Source organism: Diplotaxodon limnothrissa, linkage group LG14, assembly GCF_057381915.1.
Source record: "Diplotaxodon limnothrissa isolate DT_005_m linkage group LG14, D_limnothrissa_male_GT1.1, whole genome shotgun sequence".
Lineage (NCBI taxonomy): Eukaryota > Metazoa > Chordata > Actinopteri > Cichliformes > Cichlidae > Diplotaxodon > Diplotaxodon limnothrissa.
The window spans coordinates 38005900-38020575 of NC_140609.1; the positions used below are offsets into that span (position 1 = coordinate 38005900).

The following is a 14676-nucleotide window of genomic DNA, read 5'->3' on the forward strand; positions in this document are numbered from 1 at the left end:
CACTGTGAATATAATCATATAATGTTAAAAATATAATAACAGTCTTTTTATTATTGCTCAATGAAATAAATAAATCCTCTTTATTATCAGAGTGAAAACAGACTTCCACAAACGAACGTCAACTGATGACTCCATAAATATTCAGCCCTTCAAAGGTGACTGACCTACTTCAACAGCCAAAATCACATATTTCTGGAAGGTCCACTCACTGGTTATTCAGCATGCCAGGCTGCAGTTACACCATGCAGACAAAAGAGCACTCGGAGCAAGTTAAAGGAAAGGTTATTCAAAAGTAGCAGTCTGGGAATGGAGACAGAGGAGTTCACTTAAATCTGTCATTATGAAACGGAAGCAATCAAATCTGCCTAAATCTGACACTCAAAGGTAAACTGGATACCTGGCTGACCATCACGTTCACGACCAGGTGAGGACGGATCAAAGATCAGGAGTCGATTTCAGGCTTGGGCTTGCTTTCATCATATTAGTCCAATCCAACTTGAATCCAGATGATGGAAAGATAGCCCGGGTCTGTTGATGAGTCTCCACTTAAACACTGACGTTGTTTGTGTTTCCTGGAGTCCCGTCAGTCCTGTAAACCAGCGTCCCCAACCTTTTTTGTGCCACGGACCAGTTTATGACCGACAATATTCTCAAGGACCGACCTTTAAGGTGTCGAGGATAAATACAACAAAATAAAACCAGTACCGCTGCCAAAACAAGAAGAGTTATTCAAAACACATGGGAAAAGACCCAGGGAAACAGAGTTAATGATTAAAAAGATTTTAAAAAATAACGCTAAAACCCCTGAAGAGCATCAGTTTCACACCCAAACCTCAACTCTCGCGGCCTGGTACCAAACGACCGGTGCCGGTCCGTGGCCCGGGGGTTGGGGACCGCTGCTGTGAATAAAAGGAATCTGTTTGAAGGCTGTGCAGAGCAGCGGGACCACACATTGTCACGTAACGTTTTTCATCATATTAATATTTATTTGTAAAATAGTAAATTTTAGTTTTAATGTTCAGTAAATAAAATTACATTATTGAATACTACGTGCTACGCAATAATAGTAATAATATTACTTCTAATAGTCGTAATAGGTCCGTGTACTTTTCGGTATTTGAAGTTTTGTTTCAGAAACCAAAACGAAAAAACGATATTTAAAAGAATTTTCATTTTTTTAATTTTTGATAAAGAATAAAATGGGCGAAAATAACTTGTTTTTTCATTCGGTGGTAACAAATAGCCGTCATACACTTAAAATTAGACGTGCTTTTTTGGATTTCTTCGTGATTCAAATAATGAAAGTATACTAGCGCAAAAACAAAAAAATAGACGCATTTTCAATGTCTGAAACGGGAAGTACTTCTTCTGCGCGTTTTTTTATGGCGCGCGCACACCGTCCCCCACACAAGAGATCGACGGCCTTAAAGTTACACTGGAATAAACAGAGGATGGACCATTACGTTGTTTTTAGGAAAACTAAGAGAGTGACACTCCGGGACGAAGACATGACTGCAGAAAAACTGGGTCGCATCTTTCAGGTAGATATGTAAACTTCGCAAACTTTGCTTTCAGCAGTTTTTTTATGAACGTTATTGTTCTTCCTTACTGCGGAACGGCTAACGTTAACATTTGGTGATTTCATGTAGGCCTACTTTTACTAATACTATGTCTAGCCGTCTTCATTGTGCTAATATGTGAATTGTGCACATGTGCTAATGTGTAAATAGTTATTCATTGACTTTTACCGGCTACTAGCTAATAAGTAAGCCTTTAGAGCCTATTAACCGTGTGCACAGGAGTAACACGTTAGCAGAGCAACGTGATTTACGGAAACTTTTCTTAAACAGGTATCCGCGCATACTCTGTACATCACGGATGATTCAAACGTGGCTATGTTCCCCGGTGCGGTCTCTGGTGTTTTCAGCGCATTAGACCTTACACCCAGAGGTCACTATGAAGTCCACGGAGAAGACATGGAGTCAATTCCAACAGCAGGTTCCAGCGGGCAGCGTTTTGCATTTATGCGAGCACCAGCTGTGGCAGCGTCTGCACCTTCACGTTCACAGCAGGCTACTTCAAGTTCCCCTATGTCCTCCAAAACATTTCAGAGGTAGGATGAGTCTGTGTTCTTGAATATTAAATTACAGAACAGGCAAAATAAAAAGAAACATAAGGTGCATGGATAGTTGAATTGTTAAGAATAGCAAAGCTGTTTTAGTACAATTTGCCTATAGCAATCACTGAATGGATTTGTGGCCTGCTGTCTTTTACAAGATATGTAAAATTATTATGTTTTGTTTTACAGATCAGTGTACTTTGCAGATGTAGTTGGTGGGAGGTTGATTCCCAATAGAATGGTGGTTGTACGATTCCTGGAGTCTGAGGCTACGCTTCAAGGGATAGTAGGAAAAGTGCAAGATGCCATTGGTAATTACAACCCAATAATTTTGACAGATGCACAGGGCAATGCAATTCTGGAGTCGGAGGGCACAACAGGTGAGCCATAATATTACAGCTAAAGCCCATATCTTATGGAGAGACATGTCTTACCAGACTCTTTGTAATATTTATTGGGTAATATGGTATTGGCTTCTAAACAGGTTTCTTTGGTTTTGTTTTTCATCTGTAGGGTCACAGTACTGGAGACAAAATGCACGAAAAATTCTTGCTGTGCCTGAACAAGACTTTAATTGCCTCCAGGGAACAAAGAGGAAGAAACTGAGGTATGTGAATAAATATGTATATACTATAGGATGAACATCAATATAGAAGAATTAATTTGATTTAAATCCTATAATAGCAGTAAGACATCACTACATAAATCATCATCTATCAGTAAGTGATGTGATGTTTCTTTAAGCCAGTAAGTAGCTTTGACATCTGATTATCCATTTTTATTTGTAGCAGCCGTAAAGATGATGACAGTGCCAGTTTGGGAGAAGTGAGTGACAAAATAGAAGAGTTGGTGTTGGCATCTCAAAGTCTGCCAGCTGTCACAGCAGCAATCAAAGAGCTCACTGATCTTGCAGTTGCCCAGAAAGTCACAACCCCCAAGCTGCAGACACTCAAGGAGGGATTTAGCTGCGTGGTTTGTATGAGTATGTTCAAATGTTGCTTAGTAAATACATTACATCTACACTAACATTTTAATTACAATTAAAACAATGTCAAACCACATTCAATCATTACTTTGGACAAACATTTTTTTACCAAACATAGGCTCTTTATTCAGCAGTGTCCATTTAAATACTTAGGCACAGACAATCAAGATGCAGGTCTACTGTAACATAACATTCAAAAGTTTACATGCACATTTAATTTGGGTTCTCCTTGCAATCTTGACTATGAAAGTATAGCTTTTCAAATTGATTACAATGTCAGTATGGGTGACGGTACACTGTTCACAGTAATGTAAAACTAAAAAGTTCACATTTAAAATGGGACTGTAGTTGCATATATTGAATCAAGTACCTGTAACTTTTTCATTTTTCTTGCTTGCTAATTGAGAAAATGTACTGATTTTGCCCCTCATCAATTATAGACAAAAATATAGACAGGGACTTTCTCAGAACAGCGTGAACAAGAGGAATTACAGAATAACCAAAAATATTCTGCATGCTGTCTGTAAATTTATGTCAAGACTGACTTTGAACCTATAGTTTGAACTAAATTCAACATAAATGGATAACAGTCTCACTTATCTGATTTACTTTTGCAGACATCATTGAGGATCCAGTGTTCTCACTGTGCTGCAGAAGCATTATTGGCTGCAAGACATGTGTGGAACAGTGGCAAGAGACATCACAGCACTGTGCAAAATGCAGGGAGAGTAACAACGGAGTTCTACAAATTACTGGTCTAACAGCTGCATTTTCTGTATTGAAATCTTTTTTTGCAGAGGAGTAATGTAGTGTGTACACACAAATGTTTACAGTCAGTTGATTTTTTTTTTTGTCTGTTCTGTACAGTTTACAGATGCAGTGGTTCATACATTTCTCTGAGTTATGTTTATGAGACAGAGCAGAGCTTCTTTGTATGGCATAAAGTCACCATTTACGGCTCTAAAAAACAAATGTGAAATATCAGGATATTTTTCTGCAAAATGACTCTCTGTTCTAAGTTTGTCCTGTTCGGTTGTGAAGGGATCAACTCCAAAAGTCGAATATTCTTTGAGTGCAGATCCCAAGTGCTGCCTGTAAAGGTCTGCTGCTTCAAGTGCATTTGGCAAGAGCTCTGGAGAAATTCTTCTTTTACACCCATGTTCTGCAAAGTGATTTGGTATGCCTTTTCCTGTAAAAAATAGAGGAGGTGTTTAAATGTTCATTATCAGGGTTGTAAGCAATCTGACTTTTTTTTTTTTTTTTTTTTTTACCTGGGATTCTATGAGCATTCCATGATTCTACCACACTTGCAAGACCAATGTTACACAGCTGACAGGTTAGATTGGACACACAGTATCGCACAAGGTTATCCTCCATATCTATCTCCTCCTGGTCCATCAGCTGGAGTAGGGCAGTTTTTAGTGGGTAGTTGACACGGTTGTTGATTTCAGGCCAAATCCTTTCAACTGTGTGGTTCTAAAAGAGTTAAAAGAAACATGTCTTAAATGTACGTAGTAGTACACGTAATAGTATAAGAATTTCAGCTGATGTTAATGGTACTTAAATCTTACTCTTGTGGATGAGGTCTGTAAATAAGGCAGTCTCTCCTGATTGAAGCGATGATGTGACAGCATCTCTTGCATGAACAGTGTTAAATAAAATTCCTTTCCATGGTCTACTCGCACCTGGTCCCACATACCATAGGTGATCACTGCAGGTCTGGTACAGGAAAAATAAAGAACATTTATTAACTATTTTGCTTTAAGACCAGCAAAGGTGTTATTATTTTGAATGTATTCATTCATGTTTTTTTTGGGTAATATTTTAGTTGTAGTAGGACAACATATATTTCTTAAGTTTCTTTGCAATGTCACTGTCATGCTCAGACTTTAGATGTATGTCAGAACAATTGAAAGATATGTGGAAATCCAAGAACCTTGTTCCATTCATAAATGAACACTGATTAATTGCAATAAAGTAGTTAAATGATTCATGTGCAATTCCATTTTATTTATTTTTACATTAATAGAAAATGTTGATCAAAATGTTTGGTAAGTTCTTAATATATTATATTCAGGAACATAACCAGACCCATCTGTTGCATGTCTAATTTAAATTCAAATATTGTAAATTTGGGTGCAGCTCATGTCCAATATGACTAACATGTCCATCAAAACACTTAAGATGAAATAAATGGTTTGAGAGGTTGTATTACCTGAAAACATATTCATAGATGCTCAAGTTGTTTTTGATTGGCATTGTGGAATGACTCACAATCTTTTTACTGAATCCATCTACAGCTAAAACATGGGTGACTCCAAACATTACAAGTTTCTCGTTTTGGTCCAGGTGAACCTTGTGCCCCATGCATTCAGCATGGTACGGTGTGGGATTAAGATTCCGAGCTCCCTTACAAAAAAATCACAAAAATAAATGACAGCTGACTGGATAAAGGCAGATTTGATCATACGTTTGAGGAAGAGTCAAGTAACTGTTAAAGCAGGGCGTACATCTGTTAAACAGAATTAGGCCCTACCATTACATGATGTATATCACAAATATGACAAAGAACATTGGAATACAGTTCTAGTGGAAGATTAAATAACATAGGCTACCTGGCGTCTTGCTTCATGATAAGGTTGATGCACCTCTCTTAAAATTGACCCAATTCGTCCCTCTGCAGCATGTACCCCTTTTGTGGACAGATAGCCCTTCATCATTTTGCGGCCATATGTTGGGCCCACCTGTTTAAAATAAAAGATCATGCTACTACTAGAACAACAAATGTAAAGTAGCTTATTCTGAAAGCAAATGTGTAAAGCTAAAGTATTGTGCTAATTAACTGTACAAATACCAGTGAGAGACATCTTTAAAATAACTAACGTTACCCACCACCCGCAAGACGCTAAAACGCGCGGGCGCGCGCACACAGTCTAGACTAACCCCCTTACAACCCAGTTAAGACAACCATACACAGTCATAAGGTGAAGGAAGAAAGTACCTTACCTCATTTATAGCTTGTGTCACCTCAAGCTCCAACCGTGTGTCCGAGAGTCGACAGCTAGTGATTTGCTCAGCACAAAACTTTCTAACATTTCTCGCAGAAAATCCTCTCACTTCCCCGTGTTCATATGACAGACGCTCTGATATAATTTCCGATGACAGGCCTTGTTTTGCCATCTCCATGATCACGTCTGAGTATTTTTCCAACGTCATGATGTCCACACTACAGTGTTTGCCATAAGTTTGCGCATCACTTGTACAGGTTGTTGACCTACTAAAACTTCCGGTTCAGACAAAATAAATAAAGGGCCCTTTCTCGTTCTTTTTTCTTGGGTTTTTCGTTTCTGATGTGCGAAAGGACAAAATGAAAAAAACAATTGTTTTACGTTTTTCATTTTAGCTTTTTAAGTTGAGAATTAAATAAGTGTCTCATTTTCTTTTTTAAATTATACTTTCTGAAACGAAACTTCAAATACCGAAAAGTACACGGATTGTAATAGCAGTTATTGTTTTTGTTGTCATCATGCTGTTAAAATTGTGACTTTTAAAATTTTAATTAATTAAAATAAAATATTTAAAAAAATTTTTTTAACTCTACCACCAAAAACCGAATACTAAAAAATAATAATAAATGATGATAACATGTATTTATTATGTTGTTCTTTGTTTGCTTTCTCTTCTGTTTTTTTTCTCCATACAGGTGATCCAGGTGTTTTGTTTGTTTTTCTTTTTGTTCCTTCCCCCCTTTCTCATCATCTCTTCTCCCCTCTGTTTTTCTTTCTCTCCCTCTTTCTTTCATTCTTTCCTTCTCCCTGTCTTTTCCCCCAGTCATGTCTGTCCCGTCTGTAACAACTGATAATAAAATAAAATAAATACACAATTATAATAAAGGTCAATCAAATGGACCAACATGGCATCTTTCTCGGCCTTCAAACAACAATTCTGATAGCTAAAGATCCAAATGGGACAGGCAAATAAATAAATAAATAAATGATGATAACCATGTGCAGCTTCTCTCGTCTTCCATTTTTCCCTGATGTGTTTCACTCAACATCAGACATGTGTTAAAGTGTGTTGGCTGCATATTAAGGTCAAAATGCTGATGAGCTCTGATCCAGTTGACTGATATACTCTGCTCTACATCCTGCACTGAAATATGAGGATTGTGTGTTTATTAAAATTTAAAATCATCGTGCAGTCATTGACAGAAGAGCATCAACATTCAGCCTGTTAAATTATATTTAGATATTTTTATTTCAGAAATGATTCCTAACAAAAATGGAGAATATAAAATCACAATCAAAGCAGTAAAGTCCATATTATGAAGTGTTTGCTGTATCAGACAATCATGTTTATTCACAACAATGAAAACAATATAGTGCAGATAAACATGGTGCTGTAATGAATCTGCTCTTAAACACAATAACAAAATACATTTTCCAAGAGAGATGATAATGATTCACATCAGCGTGAAGAACGAATACATTTACAACTGGTTTCTAACATTTATTATAGATCGAACTGATCACTGATAGAAACAGAAGAATATTCAAAATGATACTCTGAGAGATACATGAATGAGATATGGATAAACATCAAATTACATAAAACAAAAAAGCACAAAATCACTATAACTGAAATAAAATATGAGCAGAAATATAGAAGAATTAAGTCAAAAGATAGAAAAAGGCAAAATGTTTAAAATATATAATCACATAAGAGACTGAACCGTCCAGTCAGGTCACAGATTCATATCTACAATAATATTTTTCTTTGTTTTTGTTTTGATTTAATCACTTCTATGTATTATTATTATCATCATCATCAGCATATTAAGTGTGTGTCTGAGCTGAAAGCTGCTCTCCTCTCCTGGTTTTCTGTATCACACAGACCACAACAACACAAAGCATCACCTGCAGACCGCTGAGCAGTATCCACCTGACTCTGTAGAAGGTCGAGTAAACCCCAAAAGGCTCTCTGTAGATCAGAACAAATGTTTCTCTTGACACACACTCATACCGTGACTTAAAACCTGCACACACATACTCTCCTGCATCTTCCAGTGAGACATTAGAGATTATCAGGCTGTCACGGGAACAAGTGATTCTTTTGTCACTGCAGAACTCAATATCGTACACAATTTTGCCTTCTGTTTGGATCGACTTCATGAGCCAAAAGCCCCAAGTACTTTTTTCCAAATCATCAGAGCATCTCATAGTGACTTCATCTCCCTCTGAGAAAACCTTTACTGCAGGTGGACCAAATTTAGGGCACACGAAAAGCCAGTACGCATGTGTTACTTTTTCACCTACACAGCTGTAGATACCTGAATCATTTAACATTAGTGATGGAAGTACCAGCGAGAAGTTTCGACCAATTTCTTGATTAAAACTGTAGGAAGCTGCTTCCTTCATCCAAACCGGGGGCTGGTCATGAATGGGGTCCATGAAGGGACACTCCAGCACAGCTGTGTCTCCCTCTGAAGCATAACGTAGCTTTGTTTGTTTGGTCAAATGTACAGAGTAAGTGCTCACACACTGCTGTTGGTTCATCACCAGGCAGATGTAAGACGTTGGTCGTGTGTTGACATGAAGAAGTGATGTGTTTGTCACCTGCAGGAAACTTTCTTGGACTTTATTCACCTTCAAAATGCTGAGGTTGATATTCATCAAGGATAGTTGCCACTCCCCGTAATGTCTGATCCAACGCACCGTCAGATTCTCACCTGCTCCTTTACATTGTACGTCTTCAGTGTCTTCAAGACTTGTGATATATTCTTCCCCCAATACTGTCTTGCACACAGTCAGGCTGATGTTTCTCTCATATGTCACGCTGCCCTGAGTCCAGCACACATCTTGGTACAGTCCAGAGTCTGAGTGGGTCAGGTTGTTGAGAGTAAATGAAGGAGAACCATGAAATGTCTCAGGAAATGAGAGTCGTCCTGTCAGGTCTTCATGTACTGTGAAGGTTCTGTTCCAGGGGTCAGAGATGTTCCACAGGACCAGAGTATCTTCACCAACACGTCTGGAGGTGATGCAGGAGCTGTTTTGATCTGGGAGCTTGAACTGTAAAGAGCCTCCTTCTTTTCTTATGGCAATAAATTCTTCTGCATGAATGTTGCTGATGAGAGTGAACAGCAGGGAGAAGCAGAGCTGTGCGACTGCAGCCATCCTGCTCAGAGGTCTCGTGGTGAGTGTCGTACAAGCACTGACACTGCTCGCTTCATGAGCTTCCTGTTTGTGGTTCTTTATCACATCATCAAGGAACACTTTGAAGCATTTGGCTCGATATCACGCCGTATATCTGCTTTCACTCTTCACAGGCCAAAGTGTGGACACGTTTTTTTTACACTTCGTTGCATGGGTCCAGGGGTATCAAACATGTGGTCTGGAGCACAGAACCGGCCAGTCACAGTGTCCAATCTGAACAGTTACAAGTGAGATAAAGTCAGCTTTACCACACAGCCATGAATATTTATGAAAATCCTTTCTAAACTATTTTAAACTTTTTGAATCGTTTTTTAGTTTCAAAAACAACTAAAAAAAATGTTGTTTCCTATGTGATCCTTCATAAAACATCACATATTTTGAAACATAATTCAGGGTTTGGTTTGGTCTAAGTAAGCAGAGAAGTCCAGGCATCCAGTTTCCATACAGACGTTTACATAACGCTCATCATCTGATGATGAAACTTACTTTGCACCCAAGCAGCCCAACCAGAAATTGAAAGTGTACATGCATCAAGGGACGGAGCGCATCCCGTCAATAGGTCCAAAGTGCAATCGAGGCTAATCCCATGATCTTCTTATTTTCTTGTAGACCGAAGTTGAAAATCTGGCAGTATTTATTTTTGTGATTTTTTTTCCACTCTCAGCCGTCCTTCTCCTGTATTTGGGTCTGTTTGTTAATTTATTTCAATCATGTAAACAATATACAGGTACATTTAGCAAAGAAAATTAGAGAAAAAAATACTATACAAAATAAAGTTAATACATTTCAATATTGCTTCTGTTCTGATTCATTTACATGTCGAAAGGGAGAGGGAAGAAGTACACACTTATTTAATTGCACCCCTTTGCCATAAATTATCCGTCAACATTTAGTCAGCTTCCTTACTGATATAATCTGTAATAAAAATAGTCAACAGATTTCTGATATAATATATACTATAATATCACATCAGGAAATTTTCTAAATAGCGACATTCACTTAATTTCAACATTTTCCCTTCATATCATATCAATATCAATTGGGTTCCGGCTTGAGTGAACGCTGGTGCGCCTGGCTGAGCTACTCACTGGTACATTTTTGATTATTTAGATTATTTGGATTCAGATTTGAATGAACAGGGACATTCACACTCAGGACCAGATCGATCTCTGCCAGGGATTGATTTGCAACGCTTGTCCTCAACATCTGCTGTTTCAGCTGAATGTGCTCTTACGTCTTCTTCTCAGTGAGCTGCACTAGCCTACCTGTTCGTCGCTCCGGCTGGCTCGTCTCCTTTTCCTCCACATAATCGAAGATGTGGCCCAAGATGTTCCTGAGCTGGTCGGCACTATTTTGGATTCTCCTGACGCTCGTCTACCATCCTATGGCTGGACTGCTCCGCTATACAGCCGCTGAGCTCCTGCACCTTCGTGGGCAGCTGTCGCTCCCGTCGCCAGCGGAGCTCCACTACCACCCAGACATCACTTTCCAGCCTCGCCGGAGATACATCTATCGCGGGTCCTGCAGGATTTTCCATAACTCCAATGGAACTAAATCGTTTTGGTCTGTTACTTGCCGCCCTCGCAGGAACCCTGATCGGGTTGTCAACCACCGATCTCTAGCCCACCTGCCCAGGGCGCCGACCGCGATTAGCAAAAAAGAAAATACTCCACTCAGTTTCGATCTTCTAAACATTCGCTCACTGACAAATAAAGGGGCCTCTCATCCAAGAGCTCCTATCTGACCGTAAATTTGACTTTTTCTGCTAAACTGAAGCCTGGCAACAACCTGATCACTTTTCTCAGCTAAATGAATCTACTCCTCTGGGGTTTGTTTACCTTTCTAAACCTCGCTGCATAGGTCGTGGGGGTGGTCTCACGATCTTCTTTCGCCAGCACTTGAAAGTCCTGCCAGTTAATGTTGATACCTTTAGTTCCCTTGAGTGCCTTGCATGTGAGCTGACTGGACCCATTCCCACCATCATAGCTACTGTATACTGCCCCCCCCCAAACCTAACCCTGTCTTCCTCAGTGACTTTGCTAATCTACTAACCCATCTTTTATCTCTCTCCCCAAATGTGATCTTGGTGGGAAATTTCAACATTCATATGGATAATAATGACCGTCTGCTCACCAGAGACCTTTCCTCTTGTCTCGAAGGCTCTGAATTTAAACAATTTACTGACTTTGCCACTCACTCTAAAGGACACACCCTGGACTTGGTCTGCTGTTCTGGTCTTACTCCCTCGAATCTTTCTGCTGCTGAAATCCCCATAACTGACCACTTCCTCCTTTCATTTAACCTCACTCTCTGTTGCGCTACTACCAAGCCAACCCGTCTCATCTCGTTCCGCAACATCAAGAACATTGATATGGACATTCTCACTACCAGTTTGGACAATGTTCAGATTCCGGACTTCTAATCTACTCCTGATGATTTGTTGTTATATTATAATAATTGTCTACGCATTGTCCTTGATTCTCTGGCTCCTGTAAAAACCCACTCTGTTTCCTTTGCTTGCTCTGCTGCCTAGTTTACCTCTGACCTCCGAGTTTTGAAGGCCAAAGCTCGGCAGCTAGAGCGTAAATATAAGAAATCTGCTTTAACTGTTGACGCAGAAATCTATAAATACCATGTACTTAAAAGACTCCATCAGCAAGGCCAAACAAAGTTTCTACTCTGGTATTATCAGGTCTTATTAGGGTAATGCAAGGACTCTGTTTTCAGTTCCCAACAAACTAATTCAACCCCCCAATGCTTTACCACCACACTTCTATTCCTCTGAAACCTGCAACTCCTTGATGCTGTTCTGGACTACAAAAATGAATAACATCCACCAGCAACTCAGATCAAATGTTGTGTCTACGCCCTCTCCAGAACCTTTTCTCCTTTTTGAGCCGTTTTCCACTTTTCATCTTCCCAATTTATCCGATATTTCCGAGTTCATATGTAAATCAAAGCCTGCCACATGTCATCTTGACCCCATGCCCACAGGGCTTGTGAAATCCTGCCTCTGTTCCTTACTCCCACTCATCTGTGCTATCATTCACTCTTCTCTCACCACCGGTATTGTTCTCTTCTTATTCTGCTCTAGTCATTCCTATACTGAAAAAACCTTCTTTAGATCCTAACAACTTTAACAACCTCCGTCCGATTTCCAATCTACCTTTCATCTCTAAAATACTTGAAAAGTGGTTGCAGCTCAACTTCATTTACACCTGGTTAATAATAATATTTACGAGAGATTTCGATCTGGTTTTCGCTCATGTCACAGTACAGAAACTGCTTTACTTAAAGTCACTAATGATCTTTTAGTCAGAGCTGACTCTGGTGTTCTCAACATTCTCATCCTTTTGGATCTGAGCTCAGCCTTCGACACCATCTCTCACTCTGTACTTCTAAGCAGACTTTCCTCTCTCGGCATCTCTGACACACCCCTCGCCTGGTTTCAATCATATCTCCTTGACCGCTCCCAGTTTATTCAACTAAGATCATTCCGCTCTCGTCTATTCCCCGTCACCTCTGGTGTACCCCAAGGCTCAGTTTTAGGCCCTCTTCTCTTTATAATATACATCCTCCCTCTAGGTACCATCTTCCGCAAATTTGATCTTCAGTTTCACTGTTTTGCTGATAACACCCAGTTATATCTCTCTTGCAGACCTGATTCCTCCGTCCCACCTTCCTCCCTTTCAGAATGTCTATCCGAGTTAAAATCCTGGTTTATCTCTACTTTTTTCAAGCTCAACGAGGATAAAAGTGAAATTCTTCTTATTGGTACCAAATCCAACCTTTTGAAGGTGAACCATTTCTCTCTCACTATCGATAACTCCACAGTTTTCCCTTCTCCTCAGGTTAAGAGCCTTGGTGTCATCGTAGACAGTTCACTATCCTATAAATCTCACATCAATAATCTCACCCGTTCTGCCTACTTCCATCTACGTAACATTAACAGATTACGCTCTTCTCTTTCCACCCAGTCTACGTCCATTCTTGTACATAGTCTTGTTACCTCCCGTATTGACTACTGCAATTCTCTTTTGCATGGTCTCCCCCAAAAATCCCTCCATAAGCTTCAACTGGTTCCGAACTCTTCTGCCCGCATTATCACCAGAACCCCTCCTACCAGCACATCACCCCTGTTCTTCAGGAACTTCACTGACTCCCTGTGAAATTCCGGATAATATTCAAACTTCTTCTGCTCACCTTCAAGGCCATTCGTAACCTCGCTCCTCCTTACCTTTCTGACCTGTTAAGCAGTACCTGTTCTGCCCGTTCACTTCGATCTTCTTCTTCTATCCAGCTTGCTGTACCTTCTTTCTGCCTCACCACCATGGGAAGCAGAGCTTTCAGCTGCTCTGCTCCCAGACTGTGGAGCTCTCTACCCCCATATATAAGAAACATTGGTTCTCTCCTCCAGTGTAAATCCCAACTCAAAACCCATCTGTTCAAATCTGCATATTCACTGTGAAACTGTTAGTTAATTTAATCTTGTGCTTTTTGTTTTATTGTTCTTATTTTGACATTGTTTTATTATGTTTTGATCCTATTGTAAAGTGTCTTTGGGTGACTTGAAAGGCGCTCATAAATAAAATTTATTATTATCATTATTGTTAATATCAGTACAATCCAAAGATTGCCACAACATCCATATTATATTCTTCACGGTCATTACAAATTAAATACTTGGGATGGTTCTCTTGTCCAGCTCCACGTTTTATAACACTGTTCAGTATTTCCCATAAACTTTTAATATTATTTCTATTTATATCTAATTGCTTCTTATAGTATTCCTTTTTACTATATTTAAGTATATTAATTAACTTATTTTTATATCTTTTGTATCTGATTTCAGCATCTTCAGTTCTCTTTCTTAAGACATTTTTCTTTATAGATGCATTTTGCAGACCTTTTCTTATCCATGGACAGCCCATATATTTATGTTTCCTACTATATTGCTTTATTGGACAGTTGGTATTATACAATAATGTAAACATTCTAAGGAATTCATTATACGCACTATGAACGTCTTGTTTCTGATATATTTCACCCTAGTTCTGTTTCATTAAATCTTTTTTTCAATGCATTCACTCTTTCTTCTGTTCTTGCTTGTCTGTACTGTTTTTTACTGTCCACTTTATTGATCTTGTAATTCCTATCATAGATGGTAAAAATTGGAAGATGGTCACTTATGTCTTTAATCAGGAGTCCACTTACAGTCTTATTTTTAATGTCATTTGTAAAAATGTTGTCTATGAGAGTTGCACAATGTGATGTGATCCTGGTAGTCTAGTAATTTTTCTGCATTTTGGATGTGAAGGAGCTTTACCTCCACAATTTCAAGGATATTTTTCTGCTGCAAC

At 39.1% G+C, this 14676-nt stretch overlaps 2 protein-coding genes across 2 annotated transcripts; one reads left to right on the forward strand and one right to left on the reverse strand.

The window, feature by feature from the left end:
* Positions 1-1343: 1343 nt before the first annotated feature.
* LOC146619397 (uncharacterized) lies at positions 1344-3916 on the forward strand. Its single transcript, XM_085371523.1, has 6 exons — positions 1344-1541; positions 1851-2113; positions 2309-2499; positions 2633-2726; positions 2908-3101; positions 3722-3916. The coding sequence occupies exons 1-6, from the start codon at positions 1344-1346 to the stop codon at positions 3907-3909; spliced, it is 1128 nt and encodes a 375-aa protein (XP_085227649.1). The 3' UTR covers positions 3910-3916.
* Positions 3917-3988: 72 nt separating this feature from the next.
* Positions 3989-6320, reverse strand: LOC146619398 (uncharacterized). Its single transcript, XM_085371137.1, has 6 exons — positions 6111-6320; positions 5720-5848; positions 5320-5513; positions 4676-4823; positions 4376-4580; positions 3989-4293 (listed from the first exon to the last, which is right to left on the reverse strand). The coding sequence occupies exons 1-6, from the start codon at positions 6318-6320 to the stop codon at positions 3989-3991; spliced, it is 1191 nt and encodes a 396-aa protein (XP_085227263.1).
* Between the last annotated feature and the right edge of the window lie 8356 nt (positions 6321-14676).

Coding starts and splice junctions, on each gene's coding strand:
- LOC146619398 (XM_085371137.1), bottom strand. CDS start 6,320: ATGACGTTGGAAAAATACTCAGACGTGATCATGGAGATGGCAAAACAA. Junction 5,849..6,110: donor TGACACAAGCTATAAATGAG/GTAAGGTACTTT, acceptor TATTTTAAACAG/GTGGGCCCAACATATGGCCG. Junction 4,824..5,319: donor ATCTATGAATATGTTTTCAG/GTAATACAACCT, acceptor TTCCTGTACCAG/ACCTGCAGTGATCACCTATG.
- LOC146619397 (XM_085371523.1), top strand. CDS start 1,344: ATGTCTGAAACGGGAAGTACTTCTTCTGCGCGTTTTTTTATGGCGCGC. Junction 1,542..1,850: donor AACTGGGTCGCATCTTTCAG/GTAGATATGTAA, acceptor TTTCTTAAACAG/GTATCCGCGCATACTCTGTA. Junction 2,500..2,632: donor GGAGTCGGAGGGCACAACAG/GTGAGCCATAAT, acceptor TTTCATCTGTAG/GGTCACAGTACTGGAGACAA.